At 31.5% G+C, this 25,149-nt stretch overlaps 3 protein-coding genes and 1 long non-coding RNA gene across 5 annotated transcripts; all 4 read right to left on the reverse strand.

The window, feature by feature from the left end:
• Positions 1-3,239: 3,239 nt before the first annotated feature.
• LOC110859092 (trypsin-2) lies at positions 3,240-8,188 on the reverse strand. The gene is made up of 15 exons (XM_022107956.2): positions 7,508-8,188; positions 6,800-7,027; positions 6,065-6,319; positions 5,713-5,717; positions 5,555-5,600; positions 5,163-5,201; positions 5,075-5,090; positions 4,879-5,005; positions 4,641-4,802; positions 4,185-4,236; positions 4,034-4,105; positions 3,947-3,958; positions 3,592-3,649; positions 3,500-3,524; positions 3,240-3,431 (listed from the first exon to the last, which is right to left on the reverse strand). The coding sequence occupies exons 1-15, from the start codon at positions 7,605-7,607 to the stop codon at positions 3,372-3,374; spliced, it is 1,257 nt and encodes a 418-aa protein (XP_021963648.1). The 5' UTR covers positions 7,608-8,188; the 3' UTR covers positions 3,240-3,371.
• A 2,709-nt stretch (positions 8,189-10,897) lies between these two features.
• LOC110859094 (juvenile hormone acid O-methyltransferase) lies at positions 10,898-14,532 on the reverse strand. 2 transcript variants are annotated; one of them, XM_022107957.2, is made up of 4 exons: positions 13,587-14,532; positions 12,270-12,402; positions 12,064-12,202; positions 10,898-11,388 (listed from the first exon to the last, which is right to left on the reverse strand). In XM_022107957.2, exons 1-4 carry the CDS (start codon positions 14,042-14,044, stop codon positions 11,147-11,149), a joined length of 972 nt encoding a protein of 323 aa, XP_021963649.1. In that variant the 5' UTR covers positions 14,045-14,532; the 3' UTR covers positions 10,898-11,146. The 2 variants fall into 2 exon arrangements, with proteins under 2 accessions (XP_021963649.1, XP_021963650.2); XM_022107958.2 differs by having other exon boundaries at positions 10,900-11,388; positions 12,973-13,710.
• A 221-nt stretch (positions 14,533-14,753) lies between these two features.
• On the reverse strand, positions 14,754-21,597 carry LOC110859090 (proclotting enzyme). Its single transcript, XM_022107954.2, has 9 exons — positions 21,352-21,597; positions 18,581-18,877; positions 17,852-18,111; positions 17,694-17,782; positions 17,319-17,454; positions 16,458-16,760; positions 15,499-15,575; positions 15,412-15,430; positions 14,754-15,345 (listed from the first exon to the last, which is right to left on the reverse strand). Exons 1-9 carry the CDS (start codon positions 21,452-21,454, stop codon positions 15,256-15,258), a joined length of 1,374 nt encoding a protein of 457 aa, XP_021963646.1. The 5' UTR covers positions 21,455-21,597; the 3' UTR covers positions 14,754-15,255.
• A 1,351-nt stretch (positions 21,598-22,948) lies between these two features.
• On the reverse strand, positions 22,949-23,944 carry LOC118438693. The gene is made up of 3 exons (XR_004836998.1): positions 23,780-23,944; positions 23,379-23,710; positions 22,949-23,310 (listed from the first exon to the last, which is right to left on the reverse strand). It is a non-coding gene; the product is annotated as an uncharacterized LOC118438693 (long non-coding RNA).
• Positions 23,945-25,149: the final 1,205 nt, after the last annotated feature.

A 25,149-nucleotide genomic window follows, 5' to 3' on the forward strand; every position in this document is an offset into this window, starting at 1 on the left:
GAATTTCCCGTCATGTGAATGAAAATGAATTTCCTGTCAGGTGAATGAAAATGAATTTCCCGTCATGTGAATGAAAATGAATTTCCCGTCATGTGAATGAAAGTGACCGAAGGATTCCGTCATTTCAGATGAATTACTGTGAATGAAATGATTTTCACTCATTTCATTTTTCACCCAATGCTTAATACATGGGGCGAAGTAAGAAATGAAACCCGATAACGTGAAATGAAATGAATTTGAGCCAATATGATTGAAAGTCTTCACTCTGAAATCGGGATGACTGGATTTTTAATGAAAACTGAATTTTTTGAACAGGTATGATTATGGTATGAAATTCTCAAAATAAATTTTATTTATTTTGTATTACATCTCAATGTCATTTTTACTTTTAAAATTTTTAAGAATTATTGTATGTAGATGTAGTACTTTTATACTAATTTCGTTTTATGATTTTCTTTAATTATGAGATATAATTCTTTAAATAAACTGAACGGATTCTCTGTCATCTCAGTTTTATTTTCACTCTGTTAATTTTTAAGAATTCGTCTTCAATTTTCGTTTCACGAATGATATGTTTTGCAATTTTCAAAATAAATTGAACCGAATTTCCTTTGCATCTCAAATTTCAATGTTACTTTTATTGTTGTTAATTTTTAAGAATTATTAGGGGAACTCACGTCAAGTTCGTAAACTTCGTAAAACTTTTACGGATTTTTTACACACATTTCTAATGAAATTTTACTTACGAACTTTTACGAAACTTCCGTAATTTGAAAACGCAGTTTCCGAACTGCAAAAGCATATTTTTTACAAAAGTAAATAATTCGAAGGTTTGATATTTGCATTTTCAGTTGAAATCAAGGTTACGCTTATGAGACTTTTTTTTTAGCTAAACATGTTAACGAAAATGTTTACAAAGTCGATTCACGTCAAATCATAAGTATGTAAACTTACAAATCGAACGCAGTTACGTTAGTTACAAACTTGACGTGAACACCCCCAATCTCAATCATCTCCAAATCAAATCCCTATATCTTGTTCCATCTCAATCCAATCCAATTTTATTGAGATTTTGTTGTTAATTTTTAAGAATTATTAGAAACGGCGACATTTGTTCCCAATTTTCATTTCATTAATTTTGTTACCTTTTGAAATTTTGCAAATAAACGGGACCTTATTTCAATTGCATCTAAAGTTGATTTTGATTTAATTGATTTTAAAAAATATTAAAACCCGTATTTTAATGTTAATCTTGGCTTCATGAATTTTAACAAATCTCAAAATGAATTAGATTGATTTTGCTTTTCATCTGAATTTTATTTTTAAATTGTTCATTTTTAAGAATTATTACAAACGGCGTTATTTATTCCCAATTTTTGTTTCATGAATTTTGTAATGTTTTGAAATTCGCAAAATAACTTGAACTGAAATTGTTTTCCTTTAAAACATGACAATTTAGACTTTGTTCATTTTTAAGAATTATTATAAATGCCGTAACTTAATATCAATTTTTGTTTCATGAATTTTGTCATGCTTTGAAATTTTGACCGAGTTTCCATTCATTTTTTATTATTTTGATCTAACTGATTTTTAAAAATAATTATAATTGGTTCAATTTAGTGTAAATTTTCGTTTCGTGAATTTTATTATGCTGTGCAATTCTCAAAATTAAAAAATTATTTTCCTTTATATCTCAATTTATTTTGTAATTTTTAAAAAATTTTTATAAACGGCGAAATTTAATATCAATTTTCGTTTCACGAATTTCATTAATTCTCCCAACAAATTGCACCACATTTCAATTTCATCTCAATAAAATTGAGATTTAACTGATTTTTAGGAATTAGTATTAAAGGCGTCATTTAATACCAGTTTTTCGTTGAGTGAATTTTATACAGTTCCCGAAATAATAATTAGAAATAAATAATTAAACAACAAAAACTTCATGTACCTTCATTTGATTTTAATTTTATTCAATTTTCGCTTCATAAATTTTGCAATGAAATCGATCAATTTAATATTAATATTCCTTTCATGAATTTTGTGAAGCGATGCAATTCTCCCAATAAATTGAACCGAATTTCCATTTCATCTCAATTTTAATTTGCAATTTTTAAGAATTATTATAACAACGTAATTTATTTAATGGCAATTTTTTCATGAATTTTGTTATCCAAATAAATTGAACAGATTTTCAATTTCCTTTAATTTCGATTTAACTGATTTTTAGGAATTATTGTAAATCGCCTAATTTAGTACCAATTTTCGTTTCATGAATTTTGGTAAGCGATGCAATTCTCAAAATAAATCAAATTAAATCATGATCTCTAAATTTTATTGTGTAGTTTTTAAAAATTATTATAAATGGCTTAATTTACTTAATGTCAATTTTTTTGATAGATTTTAGGCAGTTCTCAAAACAAGTCAGCGCGGCATTAACAAATTTTTGAACTATTAACAAAATTTCCTACTGTTTCCAAAATTTCGAATTAAAAACAGGTTATCGACTGAATCGTAAACGAGATATATTCTGACAGGCATGAAGCTATGTCGTAAAAGACATATATAGTTCCAGATTATCATGCCTGCTTCTGTGATATCCAACGATGTATTAAATAAATAGCACATACATAAATAACCTATACTATAACCCATATTTCGATCGTGGAAAACTAATACGGAATATGCAATTATTTTGCAAACTTCAACATATAAGAAAAGTGGGTTCCGAAATCGAGGCAGCGGCCAATTTCTAGTCCAAAATAATTTTTAAAAATTATTTTCGCTGATATTTGACTAAGTTTGAACGATTTTGACATAAAACTCAAAATATGGCAAAATATAGAAACGCATAATAAGTAAAGTAAATCTTGTTTGTTTAATGTATCTCTATTTTATTTTTATTTCTTTAGTTTTCAGAATTACTATTCATGGCATAATTACATTACAGTACAATTTTAAAAATGAGATTTTTTTGGCACAAGTTATTTTATTTGTACCATAAAAATCAATGTTATTTTACACAAATCAATGCTTTCTTTTACTATAAATCAGGGTTTTTAAGTATAAATTAATGTTTTTTTACTACAAATTAATGTCTTTTTAGCAAAATTGATGTTTATAAGGTAAATGGTTTTTATGAAAAAATCCATGTTTTCACCACAAATTAATATTTATTATCAAAAATCAATGTTTTTCACCACAAATTAATATTTCTTTTTTTTCACCACAAATCAATATTTTCTTAACAAAAAATTAACAGTTTTTACCACAAATCAATATATTTTTTCTACCACAAATTAAGTAATTAATAAATATATTTTTTATAATAAATTACTCCCTGAATTTATGTCTGTCCTCCTTTGGACCAGTTATTTAGAATTTTTCGTAATCCAGGGCAAATAGTGGCTAACTTTCGTGTACACGCCAGGCTACAATTTCATAAATTTATAGATTTTGTACAAAGTTTTTTTATAATATGACTTAAAAAGTAGCTTACCTTTTCCCCACAACCGATCCCCCAACTAAAAAAAGAAGAATCAAAAAATAAAATTTGGTACACACAAATTTTGATAAAACTATTTAACTTACCTAACCACGCCCACCTGGGTTGCCTTATCTTCACCCTTTTTCAGCGTGAGTGGACCTCCTACGCAAAATGTAGATGTGCAAATTTATATATTCAGTTAATTCACGCGGTCATTAGTAACATTTGTAAAAAGTAAATCCTGTAAACTGCAAACTTTCAAAAAAATTTTACAAATATTTTGAAGGAAAATTAGCTTCCAAATTTTGCATTTACCCAAATCTAGAGCGGTGTCTCTTTATTTTGCAAAGTTTGTAAACTTATTTTACCAAATTTACCGATTTTAAAAAGTTACCAATAACTGTGCGAATTGCTTCATAATTTCATAGATACAAATACATAAAATGACAAATTGTATACCTGAATCGCCATCTGTAATTTAATTTTTTTTTCTTCACAAATCACATCTTTTTAAATTGTTTAAAAATTTGCATAATAAAAACTTACTGCACGCGTCCTTTAATGGGGCTTGAGACCCTGCACAAATCATTCCTGGTCCCATCGGAGGAGCATTTGTACCTTAAGTTTGTCACATCCAAAATTAAAATTGTCATAAAAGACACAGAAGTTTAGAAAATAACGCATTTATTTTTCATACCTTGATAAGTTCGTTTACACGCTTCTGGCGAAATTAGTGGCATGTTTACCGTCTTTCTTGCCCCAATTAAAAAAATCATTGATTAAACTCAAAAATTTGCTAAAAATACCAAACGGATGTATGCACCAAGCAATTTCGCTCAAAATTTTGCACAAACTTTGCATGCGACCTTATCAAGAGATATTCTTAGGTCGTACATAAATTAAGAAGAAATTAATACATTCAATGCCCTTCATTTACATATGTACTAATTTCAATTTCGCACAAAATTAGCATACGAGCTTATCAAGAGATATTCTTGGGTCATATACAAATTCATATGCAATTAGTACATGCAATGCATATCTGTTCGTATAAACTAATTTCGCACAAAAGTTTGCACAAAATTGGCTTTGTAAAAGCTTATCAGACGTATTAAACGAAATTTGCACATCCACATCTCTGGGGTCACATTACCTTCAAAGTTTTTGAGGGAGACCCATAATTTCCCGTTTTTCCCCACCCGGCCAAATCCACTTTCTCCTTGTACGTCAATTCCTCCGAATTCAAACAAATCGGCTGAATGTACGTCGTGTATTTTACGGGGGTGCTTAATTGTAACAGGGCGACGTCATTTTGCTAAAATTTATATTATTCAAATGAACATATGCCAATTTAGTGCAAATTTTAGTTAGTACTGATATTTTTTACGTACCAGATGTTGCATTGCGAAACTTCGATGGTACAAAATCTTAGAAACGCTGCGGGATTCGCGACCCGCTTCGGTCACCCCGATATTGTGACCACCAATGAGGACTCGGACGCCTCCAGCGTTTCGCAACCTATGCAGAATTACGACTTAATTTCACTAATTCATTTATATATTTTTAAACTACTAATTTAAACCTTACTGTTGAACGCAATGTGCTGAAAAATTCAGACAAAGGAAAAACAATTAATTCAAAATTGTGCAAAAAATTGCGAATATTTTTTTCATACCCGCCGTCAGAACGTAATCTTCCTTAATAAGGCTTCCACCTGTTCATTGGATGAGTTCCTTTTTAATATAATGATCAATGCCAAATGTAAATGATATGCTCATCCCGTATAAAAATCGAAAATTCGCCAATTTTTCTGCACATGCATGTATTAATTCTTTTATAATTTTTCTGCACACTGTATAAAATGAGCAAAGATTTTTGTACGCAGGAAATTTTCATATAAATTTTTATAAGAAAAATACCTCACCAAATGTGTTCGGATACTGTAAAATATGCAAGATTTTTTATGCAGGAAATTTTCTGCCCAGATTTTTGAAGAAAAATATCTCTCAAATTTTTTCCACAAGTCGATTTTTATACGGGATTTAAATACTAATTATCTATTTATACCGCAGAATTGGCGACCATTATCCGTAATTGCTACAGCCCAAGGGAACTATTTTAAAAAGTTACACGTAAAAATTTATGAAAAGTACATATCAAAATTTTTCAAAAAAATTTCCCTTAAATTTTAAATCTAACAAAAAATCCCTCCCTCACGTACATACCTGACCTAAAAATACAAACAAAAAAAATAATTAGTACTCAAAAAACTTTATCTGTTTTTCAAAAAGTACACTCAAAATAAGGTAGTAATGAATCATTACCATGCGGAATGACTATGTGTCTCTACCACGTCGGTTACGATTTGTCGTAGAAATGGTAATAATAAGTTCAGGGAAATTCAAATTTAATACATAATGGTATTCACTTCCTTAATATTTGGTAATGAATTTGAATTTCCCTGAAATAATTGTTACCATTTTCACGACAAATCGTAACCGACGTGGTAGAGCCACATAGTCATTCCGCATGGTAATGATTTATTACTACCTTATTTTGAGTGTATGAGAAACGAACCCTTTGAAGCATACTGTCCCCCGACCACGTTGTCATCCGTCCTGCTCACAAAAGTTCCACAAGTTTGCTTTGGTTTCGTCGGATTGGGTTTCGTCTGATTTTTAGGCGCGCTGGTCGTCGTCGTCGCCGCCGTCGTCGAAGAAGAAAGCGCCCCGGGTTTGTTCGTCGTGGGGGTGGGAAATTGTGGCAAAACGGCCGGTTTCTTAGCGGGAAGTTTCGCATAACTGTAATTCGGACAGCAGACGTAGCCATTTTCTAAAAATAAAAACATAAGACAAATTTCATCAAATTTTCCACATATTTCTAAATTTTAGACGCTTCGTCACATTTTCTCTTAATCATAACTAGAGGGCGGATATGTATTTATTTTCAGCTTTTTCATGGGATAAACCTTTGTCCCTGTGTTCCTTAACTCTTATAGATCACAAAAATTTCAAAATATTTGTAACAAATTTCCAGGTTTTCTCATCTTATTTCGAAAATTCGTAAATCTTTCACATATTTTTTCATAAATACGAATATTTTTCAAACATTTCGAACGATACAAGTAATCTTTTGCTTAAAGAAATTGGATCACAAATAAATTGTAAAGGTACACATTTTGCGAAAATTCTAATCCTTATTTTTTTGTGCATACATATTTCGTAAATATTTTAGTTTTTTTTTCGTAAGTATTAAATTAATATTTCATAAATACATATCCGCACTCTCCCAAAAACTAATGATTATCCTTACCATCGGAACAGGGCTCGGTCGCATTAATAATTTCCGTAACGTATCCACTAATCTGATTATTTGCGTCCTCCTGCATCATAAAATCCACGTAGGGAAAGCACTCCCTTAAAGGGATGCAAACCCCGTCCCCACCCGTCGGGGGGACGCAGTATCCTTCCGGTCGTGGCGTCGCGGCACTTCGATCCTCCTCTCCCGGCTCGAACTTCGACGGGTCAAAAATCACCGTGTCTGAAAACGTGTTACACACAAAAATTGTCACCATCTGGAACTAAATTTCATGCAAAATATACCCTTAGAAAACTGGTATTAAATCATTACTGATCGGAGTCAATAATCGACATGGTAATAACGAGAATCACCGTTTAATAACTTCGTGCTAATGAAAATTCTACCATCCAATAAACAAATTAGTACCGATTCGGTGTAAAATTATTACGAAATATCACTAAAAGTACCGAGTATATATGTAACTCTACACTGGTATTAAAGCATTACCGACCGGAGAACATACATATCTGACTCTATCGTAATAATGCGCATTACCATTTAGTATTAATGTCGTGACATGAAAAATTTACCAGTCAGAAAAAAACTATTACCAATCGGGTAAGAAATAAGTACCAAATCAATACCAGAAAAGGGTACATATGTATAACACTCTCAAGAATTGTCACCATTTGGTAATAATTTTCTGCTAAATTTGCTTACCATCAATCACCACCGCTTCCATGACCGGATCGTAATACGTCATGGCGTGGCAACCCATGACCCCCAAAAGTAGCACCGCTCCCACCACATTTTTCCACATTTCAAAAAATTATTTTTAAACAAAATAACCACAAAAAATTCCAATCTCGCCTTCACCAAAGTTCAAAATCCGTCTGACCCACCGGCAGTTGACTTTGAGGATAAAAAGTGCAAATATTTTTGGCATAGATCATCACCACTTTTGCAAATTCTCCGTCAATGAACCCACAAAATTCGTGTCTCTTACCATTAAATTTATTACCTTGTCCCCGACAAAGTGCAAAGTTTTATATTTTTCGTGCTAAAGAAGAAGAAGTGCATATAAAAATCGGCATGAATTTTATTACCGGTATTACTACCCTAGCGCAACATTGTTTTTGAGTTCATCTCACTCGTAAAATTATCTCGTCCTTCCAGTTTTCGGTAGACACGATTCTATGCATGCAGATTATTTCGCAAAGAATTTTTTGCACAATTTGTTCATTTCAGTTTTTATTGCAGAAAAAAAATAATCCGTTAATATTATTGGGGCTCATCAACAAGATCAAGATATTTTAGATCGTGTCGCTTTTGTCAAAATTTTCAATTCAAATTCTAAAAAAATAAACGCTATTTCTGAAAAACTTGTGTAAAAAGTATTATTTTTCAATTAAATTGAGCCACTTAAAAGTCGAAAATTAATTCTGTTAGAAAATGAATAGCGTAGAATTATTTAGATTTCTTAACTTTAAGGATTGCTTCAGATTTCTAAAATAAAAATAAATAATTTTGCTATTTTTTAAACCCAATTAAACAAATGGAAACGGAAGCTATATAATTTTACTTTGCAATTAAATAATTAAATCGTAACTATTTTTATAAAATAGTTAAAAAATTCGTATTTATCCGTGCAAAAGAAGGGTTTTACAAGACGATCAAAATGTATAAAGAGGCAATTCACGCAGGTCTTCGTAATTTTGTAATACCAGCAATCTTAAATACTTCTAAGGAAAATTAGCTTACTCTGATCAAGGGCTTTAATTTTTTAAACGCTTGCAAAATTAGTTTTCAAAATTTTCGGATTTTACAAAGTTTCCAAAGACTGCGTGAAAGACTTCCTTAATGATCAAATATGTATACCTTTTAAATCGCGTTAACTTGAAAAATTTCATATTGAAAACCTAAATCAAAATTGCCATAATTTCTAAAAAAATTATATTCTGAAATATTTCTGAATTAAATTACTTCAGAGTCAAAACTAATTTTTTGTACTAGAATGAATTATAAAACTGTATTTAGGTCAGGCTTTCAAAACCTTTAGTTTATTTTTTTTTCATAAATTAATTTCCACGTTATTCAAATACATTATATGAATACGAATTTGAAATCCTATTTAGCAAAAAATTTAAAACGAAATTAATAATTATTTTACAGCTAAATAATTAAATTGACACTATTTTTTGGTAAATTATCTCAAAAACTAATTATTTTACTCGTATAAAAAAACAGGTTCACGAGATTATCAAAAATATGCAATGACCACATATTTTAAATCCAATTAATTAAAGATAATGCATAATCAAATTTTAAATAAAAGTTGATAAAAAAAATACAATTTCTAAAAAAAAGTACCATTTCTAAAAAAAGGTACCATTTCTAAAAAAAGGTACCATTTCTAAAAAAAGGTACCATTTCTAAAAAAAGGTACCATTTCTAAAAAAAGGTACCATTTCTAAAAAAAATACAATTTCTAAAAAAAAGTACCATTTCTAAAAAAAGGTACCATTTCTAAAAAAAGGTACCATTTCTAAAAAAAAATACCATTTCTAAAAAAAGGTACCATTTCTAAAAAAGGTACCATTTCTAAAAAAAAGGTACCATTTCTAAAAAAAGGTACCATTTCTAAAAAAAAAGTACCATTTCTAAAAAAAGGTACCATTTCTAAAAAAAAGGTACCATTTCTAAAAAAAAGGTACCATTTCTAAAAAAAGGTACCATTTCTAAAAAAAAGGTACCATTTCTAAAAAAAGGTACCATTTCTAAAAAAAATACAATTTCTAAAAAAAAGTACCATTTCTAAAAAAAAGTACCATTTCTAAAAAAAGGTACCATTTCTAAAAAAATACCATTTCTAAAAAAAATACCATTTCTAAAAAAAAGTACCATTTCAAAAAAAAGGTACCATTTCTAAAAAAAAGTACCATTTCTAAAAAAAGGTACCATTTCTAAAAAAAGGTACCATTTCTAAAAAAAGGTACCATTTCTAAAAAAAGGTACCATTTCTAAAAAAAAGGTACCATTTCTAAAAAAAGGTACCATTTCTAAAAAAAATACAATTTCTAAAAAAAAGTACCATTTCTAAAAAAAGGTACCATTTCTAAAAAAAAGGTACCATTTCTAAAAAAAAATACCATTTCTAAAAAAATACCATTTCTAAAAAAAATACCATTTCTAAAAAAAAGTACCATTTCAAAAAAAAGTACCATTTCAAAAAAAAATATATTTCTCAACCGAATTACTTACTTAAAAGCCATAAGTTCATTTTTGTAAAAAAAATAATTGCAAAATTTTATTTAGATATGCTGGCTTCTAATTTAAGTTTATTTAATTTGTAATTTCCATATTATTCAAATAACGATTATGGGCAGAAATTTGAAATCGTGGACGCAATTAATAATGATTTAATAATTAAATCGTCACTATTTTTTGTAAATTATTTCGAAATTTCATCATTACTCGTACAATTTTATAAGATCATCAAAATACATAATTACCAAATATGCATACATTTTTTTTAAATCGTGCTACTTAAATAAAATTAAAAAAATATGCCCACTCCTGAAAAATTTCTAAAAAAAAATATTATTCCTCAATCGAATTGCTATACTCAAAAGTCGAAAGTCAATTTTTGGGTCAAATTAATTACGAAATTGTATTTAGATATCGTTCGATCTGAAGTCAATTCAGTTTTGTTTTACTTCCTAAATTAATTTCCACGTTGTTAAAATAACTATTACGAAAAAAATATGAAATTTTACTGAGGATGAAATTGTATAATTATAATTTAAAAACTGAATAATCATATCGTCACTATTTTTTTTATATAAAATAGTTCAAAAGTTAAACGTCGAAAGTTAATTTCAGTAGAAAATTAATTAAAAAATTTTAATGAGATACACAGCACGGATGTCCAAAGATGGTCGATTTCCTAAATTTATTCCCATATTATTTTTATGAAGAGAAATTAGGAAATCTTTTTGTTAAAAAATTCAACACGAGTTTAATAATAATTTCGCAACTAATTAATTAATCACTAATATTTTGTAAAAATAGTTCAAAAGTTTCAAAAAACAGTTTATCAAAATACATAATTATTAAAATTATGAATACATAAATAGTGTCAATTAAAGAAAATCCACTTCAAAATTCTCAATCAAATTTAATTATAAAAATTTGCAAACTTTCTGGAAAATCTATTCTCAGAAATTTGAAGTAAATTCTCAGAGAAGAGAAATGACTGCAAATGTGCTGATTTTTTTTAGCAACGAACGTTTCCTGTATTTGCATTTTACACTCGGTTTCTGCACACATATGTGCAAAATATATGCATATATTTTTGCATTATGGGAGTGACAACCGACTCCTCAAACTTTTTAGTTTTCCACCACTTTTTTCATGTTTTTCTTCTTCTGCCGGTGGTTTTATAGCGACGACGACCAAGCAATCATACGTGGCGTGGAAGGGGTCAGAAATTTGGGAAATGTTGAATTCCGTCGTCATCTTCTCTAAGCAATCTTCTTCAAAAGGATCTCGCAATTCGGCCGGGATTCCTTTCACGTACGGACTCGTCCCAATGTAATACACTAAAAGAAAAAAAATCAAATGGTACCGAATACAAAAATGAAAAGGTAAAATGTCAAACATAAAGTTAAAAAATTGCCAAATGATGCCAAAAAAAGTGAACAAAAACGGTGAAAAAGTAAACAAAAATGATTAAAAATAAAATTTACAACATTTCACAATAACACAATTTCAAAAAATCATTCCCTGGCGGAACATACTATGTTTCATTTGAAAAAAGTTTGGGTGTTCAAACTGTGTAATTTTTAGAAAATTTAGAAAATTTTAGAACACTAAAAAAATAATTGAAATAATCAAACCCTCTCGTTGTAAGTTTATGATACATCAAGACCTGATTTTCTTCAGTCTCTTTAATCACGTTTGCAAGCTTATACAGCTATTTTACAGATTCGCAAAGACCAATATGAATTACTCTCACGTAGACCAAATCTAGTTTCTAAGACGAAATGTAACACTTGTAAGACGAAAATTAATTCTTTACAAAAATTAATATTCTAAACTTATTTAGATTATTCAGGATAATGAAATTCACCAATAATAACGCCAATAATTCGCAAAATAAAGTTTAAAAAATCGCCAATAAATTGCAAAACAAAGTTTCGAAAATTGATAAATTTTTTTTAAAAAAGTAGCCAAAAAACGTCAAAAATCATCTCAACATTAATTTCTGCCCGTACCGACTGCTTTCTCCAAACTGGGAAAGGTATACTCCATCGGCTCCGTTTTGATTTTCTTTACTTCAAACCCAAGAGAATCCAGACACGTGTGAAATGCGTGTTGGAAACTTTCACTGCGTTCCGATTCTTCCGGCAAGTCCTACAAATTCAAATTCCATAATTAATTATTCCCAGTTTTTAATTAATTACATAAATATTTAATTTACTTCAAAATAGTTTTTCCACTTTTCATCATGAGAAAACTCTCGGTCCAAAAAATCTGTGAATAATTGTGTCGCATATGTCACTCCGAGTTGTCCGCCGGGTCGGAGAAAGTCAAAAAATCGGGCGAGTCCTCCTCTAAAATAATGTAAATAAATTTCCAAATTTCCACTCAAAATTAGCCCCAACTTTTTCCTGAAACTCGAATTGTCTTGAATGAAAATCGAACGGATTTAAATAAACATCAATTTTGCACAAAATTTGCATGTATGTATTAACATAATCTTAATCAAAATCGCTCATGTGAAAATCAATTTTGCACAAAATTAACATATAATCCTATAGTGATTAGAAATGAGATTAGTACATCCAACAGATCATGATTGAGGTCTCTCAGCGTATGCTCTCTGATTTTGAGCAAATTAGTGTCAATCGATCGCAAATTTACTTAATTTGTAAATTCACATTAAATTTGAGAAGTAAAATTTCTCGATAAGAACACATTTTCTTCTCTTTCGATGCAAATATTTCTTCAAACCTTTGCATTAGGAGATCGCGTCGTTCGCAAATTTCACACTAATTAAATTTGTAAGAGATTGACAAAAAAATTCCAAATTCTTCGTCAAAATTCGGAGAGCATACGCTGGGAGACCTCCTTTTTCAGACGCTGATTAGTGCGAGTGAAGTTTGCGATTTTTTAAAATTTACCTGTAATCCTTCACACACTGGAGCACATGTATCGCAAATATCTTATCAAACGACGTCCACTTGAAGGGAAAGTTGTCACTCGTCACGTCCCCCACCGTGTACGTCACCGACGCGTGTGGGTACTTCATCGCCGCGTACGAAACCAACTGTTCCGAAGTATCCATCGCAAATAAATGCGAATCATGCAGATAAATTTGCGGCAAAAAATGTGCAAATCCCGTCCTCCCCGAACCACACCCGCAATGCAGCTGATGTTTAGAAATTTCGAAGTTGCATGCATAACCCCGTCAACTAAAACTACCATGCAAAATAAAGTACTAAATAATACTGCGTTGCAAAATAATTCGCGTAGGAACCCCTGGATTTATTAATTCCGCAAAAAATTCTCCACAAAATCACGTCTTAAATGTCGCTATTTTACCTAAATTTCAAAAAATTGCAAATTGCTCACCCGTAATCTCTCAAACCACACTGATACTTGATACTTAAACTATCATGCAAAATAATTCGCGTAGCAACCCCTGGATTTATTAATTCCGCAAAAAATTCTCCACAAAATCACGTCTTAAACGTCGCTATTTTACCTAAATTTCAAAAAATTGCAAATTTCTCACCTGTAATCCTTCACACACTGGAGCACATGTATCGCAAATATCTTATCGAACGTGGTCCACTTGAAGGGAAAGTTGTCACTCGTCACGTCCCCCACCGTGTAGGTCACCGACGCGTGTGGGTACTTCATCGCCGCATAAGAGACCAACTGTTCCGACGTGTCCATCGCAAATAAATGCGAATCATGCAGATAAATTTGCGGTAAAAAATGGGTAAAACCCGTCCTCCCCGAACCACACCCGCAGTGCAGGACCCGCTCCTTAAATCCGTCCCATTTCATGTCCCGGACCAAAAGCGGGGCGTAAATTTCTTCATCGCGATGAATAAAGTTTGTATTCATCTCTTCAACAATGCGGTCCTGGTGGTCACGGATTTCTTCGAGGTGGACCAAAGTCACGGCGTTGTTGTCCTTATCACTTTTTGTGGAGGAGGATGAAAATCGTCGTAGAAACGACGCCATGATTTTCACACACTTTTCTATTAAATCTCACAAATTATGCGTGTAATTTTTTTAACCACTTTTGTCACAAATTTGCAAAGTTTTTGGCTAATATTTCCACGCTTGTTAAAGAAAATTGAATTAAATCACACATTTGATAATTTTATTTTTTCACAAATTTCCAAAGCTTTTCGCCCAGTTAGGCAAATATTTCCATTTTTAAGTTAAACTAAATCTCACAAATTTAGCTTTTAAAATGTGAAACGTTTAATTTTCACACATCGGTATTTCCCCTTTTTGGAAAGGAAATCGAATTAAATTTAACAAAAAAATCATGCACTATTTTGTTCAAAAACTATATTTTCTTTAATGTTATGAATCTTTAACGGCCGATTCTCTGGACTTGAAGTCAATAGAAGTTAAACAACAACATGCATCCCGAGAGATCAAGGAGACACAAACATTTATATTTACATGATACATGTGACCATATTTTCGTGCAAGTTTATACATGCATGGAAGTCATGCTTATTACATAATTTTTTATGCTTTACACTCCAGATCCCAATGCAGAACTCATTCGTTCGTGAATGTTCTAGCTAATTTAAGCTCATTATTAACCAAGCAAGCCCACATTTTCTCACAATTAATTAAGTATGTCTCTCTTGAGTTTAGGATGAGATGAATGGCTTGCGTGTTGACAGTAGAAAATTTCAGTCATTAAAATTGATAACTTTTTAACCTCTCAATTTTATTTTTAAATGAATGAAGATCAATGTTTCCTCATCCCCTTCCATCCATATCTGATGCTTATCATTTACAGTTTGTAAATATGTGTACGTGTGATACATTAATTATGATGATTGATATTTTCCACTGCTTATCTCATTTAAAATGTATGACTAAACATTGAGGTAATTCATGCAGTATTTGGTAACTTGGTAAAATCCGTAAAATTAAAAACTTTTGCAAATATTTTTAAGGAAAATTAGCCCGAAAACTTTTATAAGTTTACTTAGATATCAAGGGCGTCTTTTTTTATTTTGTAAAATTATTTATTCATTTTACAAAATATATTTTGTAAAATTATTTATAAGTTTACTCAGATATCAAGGACGTTGTTTTTAATTTTGTAGAATTATGTATTTTAAAAAATTGACGGATTTTGCAAAATTACGAAGAACTTCGTGAATTGTCTAATTGATGACAAATTGTCAGAATTTGTGCGTTTATTAGGATTTTTTATTAGACTCAAAATATTTCGAAGATCGCATCCGATGTTTCTCAATCCAGTCGAGATAGTCAGGAATTTTTGAAAATACCTTAAAAAAATTAACGCATCATACTTAATTTGAAAATAATTATAATTAACTTATAATCATCCATACCCCTGGATATTGACCACATCTGAAAAATGATCACATAATTTTAACAGGCTCTCAATTAATTAATTAGCATAATTCTGTAATTCTTACCCAATTCCAAACGAAACAATGCCGACTTGCTCCATCCGTCCGTTCCGCACGAGGGAAAGTGGAGCACCAGAATCGCCCTGGACAAGTAATTAATTAATTAATTACCAATTAACGACATATTATGTAAATTCCATAAATTTCCTAAAATCCTATGTAATTAATTGCATACACTAAACTCAAAATTCTCAAAATCTTGTAACCAATTAATTAAGCTATAATTAACGACGCGATAAAAATTCACAAAAGTGCCCGAATTTTTGAATAGTTAGTTAACGAACGCTACCAAATTCTAATAATCCTTAAAATCCCGTATTTATAACCCATAAAAATTCCTAAAATCTAGTAACTAATTATTTCACGATATCATAAATTCCCAAATTTTGCAAGTAGTAGTAAACTCTACCAAATTCTAAAAATTCCCAAAAATTCCGAAAGTCTTGTAATTATAAATAAAGCATCAAAATTCCTAAAATCTTGTAACTAATTAATTAATGATATCATAAATTCCCAATTTTTAAAAAATATATAGTAAACTTTATTACCAAATTTTAAAAATTCCCAAAAATTCTTAAAAACATGTAATTGTGAATCATGAGCTGGTCCTTCAATCTTGTAACTAGTTGATTAAATACAAAACATTCCCAAATTTTTTAATAGGTAGCAAACTGTACCAAATTCTAAAAATTCCGAAAAATTCCCAAGATCTTGTAATTAGTTGTAATTACAAATTAAAAAATTCCTAAAATCTTGTAACTAATTGATCAAATACACCATACATTCCCGAAATTGCAAGTTATTACAAAATTACTACAAAATTCTAAAAATTTCTAAAATCCTATAATCCCCAAAATTCCTACGTGCAATCCATCTAACTAATTAATTAAGTAAATCATAAATTTTCAAAGTATTAATTACCAGTTTCTATAAATTTCCAAAATTTCCTAAAATTTTTTATATACCTTGCACGCATCCTTCAAAGTTGGCGCGATAGAACCCGCGCAAACCATTTTATTTGAAATCCCACCCCCAGGAATTTTCCCCTTGTATTTTTCCGCGCATTCGTCATTCCTCCAAATCCGGAGGTGTGCCTTCATTAAGGTGTCGGAGGACGGCTTCCCCTCCGCCGGCTGGCCCCACCCCGTCAAAATTCCGTACGAGGAACCATCATCGAACGGGATTTCCCCCTCCGATAAGCAAATCGGGGCTATGTTATCCGCCCATTTTACCGGCTCGGATAAGTACATCATCCCAATGTCGGAGTGCTGAGAGAGCAGAAAGTAGAGATTTTTTTGTAAAATCAAGCCTCGTATATAATTTTCTTTGGGGGTATTCACGTCAACTTCGAACATAAAAGCTGTCAACGTCGCAACTCGCAACTTTGCGAAGTTTGCGATGAAGCCTCGTTTTTTGCGAAATTTCGGCATAAAAGGCATATATTATCATTATCGTAGCCTATGAGGAAATTTTCGAAGGCCTTTGTAACATTGTAAAACCCATAAATTCTGTAAACCACAATTTTTTACAAAATTTTACAAATATTTCGTACGAAAATTAGCTTACAAATTTTTAAAACTTATAATTATATCAAGAATGTTTCTTCATTTTGTAAAATTATTTTACAAAATTTCCTGCGGATTTTACAAAGTTGCCAAGGATCGCGTGAATTGCTCTATGTTTCACACTGCTCATTTTCAGTTTATATATTTTCATTTATAATCACTCGTTCACGACACCAATTTCGCAAGCAGCAAAATTGCGAAAATATATTGCGAGGCGACGTTACTGATTGACGTGAATCCCCCCAAAATCACATAACTTACGACGGTCCGCATGGAAAAGTTGGCGTGGAAAATGATGGCAGAAACGTTCCTTTCTTGATGATCGATGTCCGTGGGGTCGCGAATATTATGGTCGCCGATGAAGGCACGAATGTTCTTCAAATCTTTGCGACGAAGACTGCGGCAAAAAAAGTTTAATTAATTTTAATTACGAATCACAAAAAATAGCATAAAATATAAAATCATCAAAAACAATAATTAATTACTGAGCAATTCAAAAAATTGTACAAAATTATCAAAAAATACTGAAAATTTTCCACTTCAATTCACAAAGCACGTGTGAATAACAAAAAATTATTATAAAATGTGGAAAATTTCCCCCTATAATTTACAAAATACTTCAAACTTGTCACTTACTGGCTCACACAATGTGCAGCTAACAGCACGTGTCTCTCATCCAGTAACGACCCACTGCAAAACGTTCTCCCTTTATTCGTCAGAGCCACCTTTTCAAAAAATACAAAATAAAATAAAAATTATATTTGCAAAATTTCATTCCAATTTTTCACACCCACCATCCATGGAAATTGACCCAATTCTGCATCCTGTCCTCCAACGACGCGATACTTGGCGTCGTCATCTTCATGCACACCGGCCTTCACGGGACCACACTTCACCTCCTCCACCACCGCATTGCTCGTCGATTCTGGAGTCGTCACCGTCGTCGTCGTGGATGACGATTCTCCTTCCGAAGCGTTGTCCGTCTTGACCAATAGTGCATTCGGCTTGGACGTCGGAAAGGTACGAATTGGACACCAAACGTACACGTTGTCCGCTTTTTATAAATAAACCATGAATAATTTTTTCGTGTGCAAGTAAGACCACCACGTGCAAGTGACCACGTGCAAGAAAGTGGTTTCTTGCATGTAAATATTTTGGCCTGCAAGAAATGCAAGGCGCAAGAAAGTACGCCCCGTCGCTATATTTTATACGGAGCGTTAGCTACATGGCTCATATTTCTTGCACTTTCTCCCACTTTCTGCCACCTCGCATTTCTTGCATTTTTTTCTTCCCAGTGCAAGAAATAACTGCAAGAAAGTGGTTTCTTGCAGGACCTAATTTGACCTGGGAGAAATGAAAGGCGCCATAAACTACTACCCGCTGCTAAGCTTCATTATACGACGCGGTGCTGGATGGCGCATATTTCTTGCACTTCGTATTTCTTGCATTTCTTCCTTTGCAGTGAAAGAGATGTACCAAACTCGTGTGAAATTCACTGAATTTTTACCAAAATATAGACTCACATGGCGCATCGCTCCTCCCCAAATCTTGCGGGGGCAGGTCCGACGGTTCACAATAGTTCGCCGTGCTCAGAATAAATTTCAACAAATTCGGATCCACGACCCGTTCTGGCTCCGAATCCGATAAGTCCGCCGAGTAAAATAGGATCGGGTAACATTCACTCGCTTTGACACAGAGCCCCGGAATTATTTCGACCGGAATTGCCGTCACTGGTGGTGGTGGTGGTTCAACCGGAAGTGTGGTCGCATTAGGGTCCCCCGCCCGTGGTAAAGTGGTCACTGGTTTGGTCACGGCGCCGTCTAAAATTAATTCATTTTTGAAAATTACATTTTTTTAATTTACAAAATTAAAAATTATTATTTGGCAGGAATTAAAAGTCACGAAATTCCGAGATTAATACTCTAACTAATATGCTAAAAACAACTATTTCCGGTTTTCGCTGTAGTTTCACGTGACAAAATCAGTACGTAGGATTTTAGAGTAAAGAGTTATCGAAATTATGTAAATGTATAAAACTTATGGCGAAAATTTCAAGACAGGAAAACGATCTGAATCTGACCAAGTATATTCAAATATATTTCTTTTACATAATTTTGTCCCGGCTTTGAAATGTTACACTATTAATAAATAAAAACTATATAATATTTCGGAAATCTACAACTTTTACGAAGATTCAATGCTTACAAAGCTTCTCAAATATGGGCAAGATTGAGGCGTCTTTTTCTTTCATAAAAATATTTTGTAGGAATTAAAAATCGTGAAATTTCGAAATTAATACTGAAACAAATATTCTAAAAAGAACTACATGTTTCCGATTTCCGGTGTAGTTTCATGTGACAAAATCAGTATGGGAGGAGTTTAGAATAAAGACTTATCCAAGTTACATATGCAAATGTATAGTTGCATTAAATTTATGACAAAAATAAGAAAAAATCAAAAAACGATCTGACCAAGTATTTGTATCTCGTTATATTTTTTTTACATAATTTTGTCCTGGCCATGAAATGCTACAATATTAATTTGAAAAAACTACATAATATTTCGGAAATCTAGAATTCCACACTTAGAATATTCTATGCTTACAAAGCCTCGTAAATTTAGGCAAGATTGCAACATCTTTTTTTTCCTTTGTAACAATATTTCGTAGGAATTTAAACTTTGGATATTTCGAGATTATTAAATATTATTATTATTGATGAAAATTAATCAATCAAATAAATGAATAAAAACGTAATAAATTTCTGATATTCTTTAAAAAATATCTATTTCCACTTTAGTTGCTCGTAACAAAATCAGTACGTAGGACTTTAGAGTAAAGACTTATCCAAGTTATGTAAATGTAAACTAAATTTATGACAAAAATACGAAAAAAGTACACAAACGACCTGACCAAGTATATTTAAATATATTTGTTTTATATAATTTTGTCCTGGCTTTGACATGCCACAATTTTAATTTTAAACAAACTACACATTTCGGAAATCTAGAACATTTGCGAAAATTCCATGCTTCTAAAGCCTCGCAAATATAGGCAAGATTGGAACATCTTTTTTTTTTCCTTTGTGGCAAAATTTCGTAAGAATTTAAAGTTCGGATATTTCGAGATTATTAAATAAAATTATTATTAATAAAAATTAATCAATCAAATAAATGAATAAAAACATAACAAATTTCTTATATTCTTTAAAAAATATCTATTTCCACTTTAGTTGCTCGTAACAAAATCAATACGTAGGATTTTAGAGTAAAGACTTATCCAGGTTATAAATGTAGAGTTGAATAAAATTTATGATGAAAATCGGAAAAAAGTAAACAAACGACCTGACCAAATATATTTGTTCTGCATAATTTTTTCCTGACTTTGAAATGCTACACTGTTTTAAAAAATACATAATATTTCGCAAATTTGCGACATTTACGAAAATTCTATCTTTACAACAAAGCTTCGTAAATCTAGGCAGGATTGTTGCGTCGTTTTCTTTCGTAAAAAAATATTTCGTAGGAATTAAAAATTGTGAAATTTCAAAATTAATAGTCTAACCAATAATCTACGAATACTTATTTCTATTTTAGTTGCATGTTGCAAAATATATTGTACGTTGCGTTTTAGAGCAAAGATTTATTAAAATTATGCACGTGCTGAGTTGCATTAAAACTCATTATGAAAATTTTAAAAATTTCAAAATTTCTTATAGAACTAAAGCCTATCTGACCAAGCTTTATTTAACATATTTATTTTGCATAATTTTGTCCCGACTTTGAAATGCTACAATCTTAATAAAAACTTGACAAGGAAAATTACGACATTTACGAAAATTCCGTGCTTAAATAGCTTCGCAAATACACGTAGAGACAAGAGTGACGTTTTTTTCGTAAAAAAAAATTCCAAGGAATTAAAAATCTCAGAAATTTCGAAATTAATAATGTATCCAATATTCTAACAATATTTATCTGCTTTAGTTTCACGGTACAAAATAAGAAGACTAAAAACATATCAAAGTTACGTAAATTATTTTGAGCGCATTAAATTTATTACGAAATTTTCAAAGTTACCCACAAAAAAGCCATACCTTATCAAGTTTAATCAATGTATTTGATTTACATACTTTTATTCCGACTTTTAAATGTTACTTTAAAACTGGATAAGGAAATTTACAACATTTACGAACCTTAAAAACCTTAAACGTATTATTACTTATTCCTTTTACAAATATTCTTTTTCACAAATCCACACTTACAAACTTTACGTAAAACCCCTTCAAATTTTTTTTACCTTCTATATAAATCGCGTCTTCATCAATCCATTCGAACCCAGTGGAAACCGAAACGACAAATAGTAACGTAAATAATGCCAAAATTCCCAATTTTATCGCCATTTTGCAATTTAAAATGTGCAAAGCCACGCCAACAGGAGAGGTAGAAAGTAAGCTTTGTTTAGCGTGCTATACTTGACCACCAAACCTCGTGCAACGTGGGTCCAAACTACAACCAGTAGAATTTTATTATTGCTTTGGCTTTGTTATGCATATTTGCTCAGCCAGGTTTAGATGAATAAATTTGCAATATCAATAAACCCCCCGTCGTGATCGATGGGATTCTTTTTTACGTCTGCTGGCTAAATTTCTGCCATCATAATTTCCTCCTTGCAGATGGTATGGCAATTAATGAAACAAGGAACTCAGCCAAACAAGAGGTACATGAAATGTGAATACCAACCTTACATTCAATTAAAACTCCTCTTTACATTGAACTTTATTTTTTAAAATCATGATTTTTTAATCATGATTAATTAATACTTCACTATTAATTTCCTTAAAACAAATATTTCCCACAATTTTTTCTGATCATGAATTTGCAGATGGCATTCGAAATATTGACAAAATAAAAAGTTTCCTCTTCCTCCATTAAAAACTTCCGTGCAATCCAAATGAAGTATTCTTTATTAAATAATAAAATATAAACTTTTCTGTACATTGAAATTTATTAATTAAATAAAAATTCTTTATTAATTTCCTTAAAACAAATCTTTCCTGTAATTTTTTCAACTTTTTTTGTTGACATTAGAAATATTGCAAAATAAAAAGTTTCCACTAAAACTTCCATGTAATCCGAATCAATTATTCTTTAAATAATTAAAACTTTTCTTTACATTGAAGTTTAATGAAATAACAATTCTTCATTAATTTATTTAAGACAAATCTTTGGGATAATTTCTTCGACTTATTTTGCTACATATTTCTTGATAATGAATTACAGAAATATTGGCAAAATTAAAAATTTTCATTAAAAGTTCCGTGTAATGCAAATTAATTACTCTTTATTAAACAATTTCCAGTCGGTGGCGTCATGAAAAATTTGTATTCCTTACGGCCTTTTATTGTTACTGGATTTTTTAATGTTTCGATTTATCCAGTTTTTTTTTTAGTGACTGACACGCAGGTAAACGCCTGGAGTTTGTCCACACCTGAAAATAGCGAAAGTTATTTTAATTAATACATTTAACACCCAGGAGCCGTATTCAGAGCTTCGAGTAAAAAGTTAAAGTTACTTTTGTTTTCGAGTTACCTGAAATTTTTACCCTCATTCAGAGGATTTTTACCTTACCTTAATTTTTAGGTAAGGTAAAAATTCAGGTTACTCTGGGGGTTATTTGAACAGTGGAGCTAAATGCTGCCCTGCGCTCCGCGAAACAGCAAGATTTCCTTATATTTATGTCAACATTGTCAAAAACCCACTACCGCAGTTACTCTCTACCACCTCCATCCACTACTACCTCCACCCACTATCATTGTAAAGTTGTGCCAGTCTTTTTAATATAATTCAAAATTATTATAATAAATTATAAATGAGTTATTATTAAACGAAACGAGTACATTCATTAAATCACAATTTATTGTTTTTTAATTACTGGCATTGACACAGTTTGGCCGTTACACAGAAATTGACATAATTTAGGATTTAAAATAAAATCATCAACATGTTCTATTTATATCTACTCTAAATTTAATTACTAGTATTAGCACAAATTGGCCGTTACACAGAAAATTTTGTTAGTTTAGATTAGTTGTATTCTTAGACCTCTTAAACTCGACTCTGCTAACCTATTTATGTATTTCTGTCGAAGCGAGCTACGGCAGATTCGTTGCCATTAATTACAACGTCAGTACGATAATCCTGCATTTCTAATTTTCGACTGAAACGTCATGAATGTTGCCTCTCTTCATGTCACGGCCTAATGAAACAATGCATTAGTGTCACGGCTGTTGCAACTATAAATACATTATTGTCCAAATAAATAACCTGGTCACCAAATATTCCTATCATCGTAGCAGCCGGGAGGGTCATCGGAACGTTTTGAAACCACATTTCCTCATCATCCCCTCACCCAGTTTTTATTGTTTCCTACTTTTTGCTAGATGCATTGGCTTTTGTTCTTCGTCATATTCTTAAATTCTTCTTGCACCTTTTCGAAGTCTCTGTCACTGCCGAAACTGCATTTCCTGGAGCCAGAGCTTTATCCAATGTTTCGTTTTGTCTCGTCAAGTTCGATTTCAATTTTCCAAAGAGACATCATTTTTATATTTCACAGCGTCGATTAGGGCCAGCTTTGTATAGCATTGAGATTGTCCATCCTGTTAAAAAGATCACTTAAATTTTAAATACATTTTACCATGTCAAGGCTATAATATCACGGCTGGTACCTCAAACTTTGGCGCAATTACAAGGAATCTTCCAAGTGGTGGCGTTGTCGCTGAGCTGTCTAACGAGCTTGTGGTGGTGGCAGTGAGTGGTCTTGATAATTTGGAACATGCTATGATGCCCGTCTTCCGTGAATGGAATTTCTTTATTAATCCAAATGTTGTGTAAAACAGCTGCTGTTACTGTAATTATATACGCCTTCCTCTCCGAATAACGCAAAGCCCCACCAGTCCTGAAAATAACAGATTTAGCTTTAATGTTTTGTCCCAACATTATTGGAGCATCACAGATGGAAAGGTCGTGACACTATAGGTCTTGACACTTGCAAAAGATGCGAACAGAATGATCTTGAAATTGGTAACTTACTTGTCTATTGGCCGAAAGCGTGATTTCAAACTGCAAAGAGCTCTCTCGGCGATACTTCTTGTGTTTTTGAATCGATTGATGCAGGTGTTGTAGTAAGATCAATTGTTGCAGATAAGTTGCAGTGTGTCACGGTTGTATACACATGCCACGGCCACTGGGATTTTAAATTAATTTTACCGATACCAAACTGTTTCTGAATTTCTAAATCCGTGAAGTGTTCTAAAAATGTTCTTCATCCCAAATTTTTTTGTGCTTCGTCGCCAAGAGTAAGCAGAAGTACTGCCATAAACCTGTCGCACTATTTTCATTCGTCGTTCTCAATTGGCTTATAGTCCTCTAATTGGTTAGAAAGTTTCTACTTAATGCTATACACTTGAATATAGGAAATAGTTAACATTATTAGAGAATAATATTCCTCTCGATGAATCACTTCCGCATCAATTAAAAACTTAACGTAGTGTGGAGATAAGGAATGACTGTTCTGGGATTATTATTCGTTTCGCACAATTTTAATATATTCCATCCGCTGTCAGAATTGCCGAGTCTTGATCAAAATTAGATTCAAACAAGTCGCTAAACTCAATCTTATCGCAGTAAAAATTAAACTTCCAATATTTATGTTGAATTATTTGGCCGTGGCAGCTAACACCTTGACACAAATTTTATTTCAGCTTCACTAAATCTTATACTTGCTTATTACAACACACAAAACCAATTACTTTGAGTTATAATTAAGTAAATGGACAATTTTATGAAATATAATGGAGCGAGAAACCATGTTTTGGAGATGGAAAATGAGGTAATATTGATTTTAACCCTGCCTCGGAGCAGGGGAGAAATTTTGCTTACTTTGGGTTACTTTTGAGGGTAACTTATTTTTTACTTTGTGCTCTGAATGGTTTCATTCAGAAACCGGGGTAAAATGAGGAAAAATGTAACTTTTTAGGTTACTTTTTGAGGTAACCTAAATTTGTGAATCGGGTAAGTGAAAATTTGGGTAACTTTT

Source organism: Folsomia candida, unplaced genomic scaffold (genome assembly GCF_002217175.1).
Source record: "Folsomia candida strain VU population unplaced genomic scaffold, ASM221717v1 Fcan01_Sc024, whole genome shotgun sequence".
In the NCBI taxonomy this organism is placed as follows: Eukaryota; Metazoa; Arthropoda; class Collembola; order Entomobryomorpha; family Isotomidae; genus Folsomia; species Folsomia candida.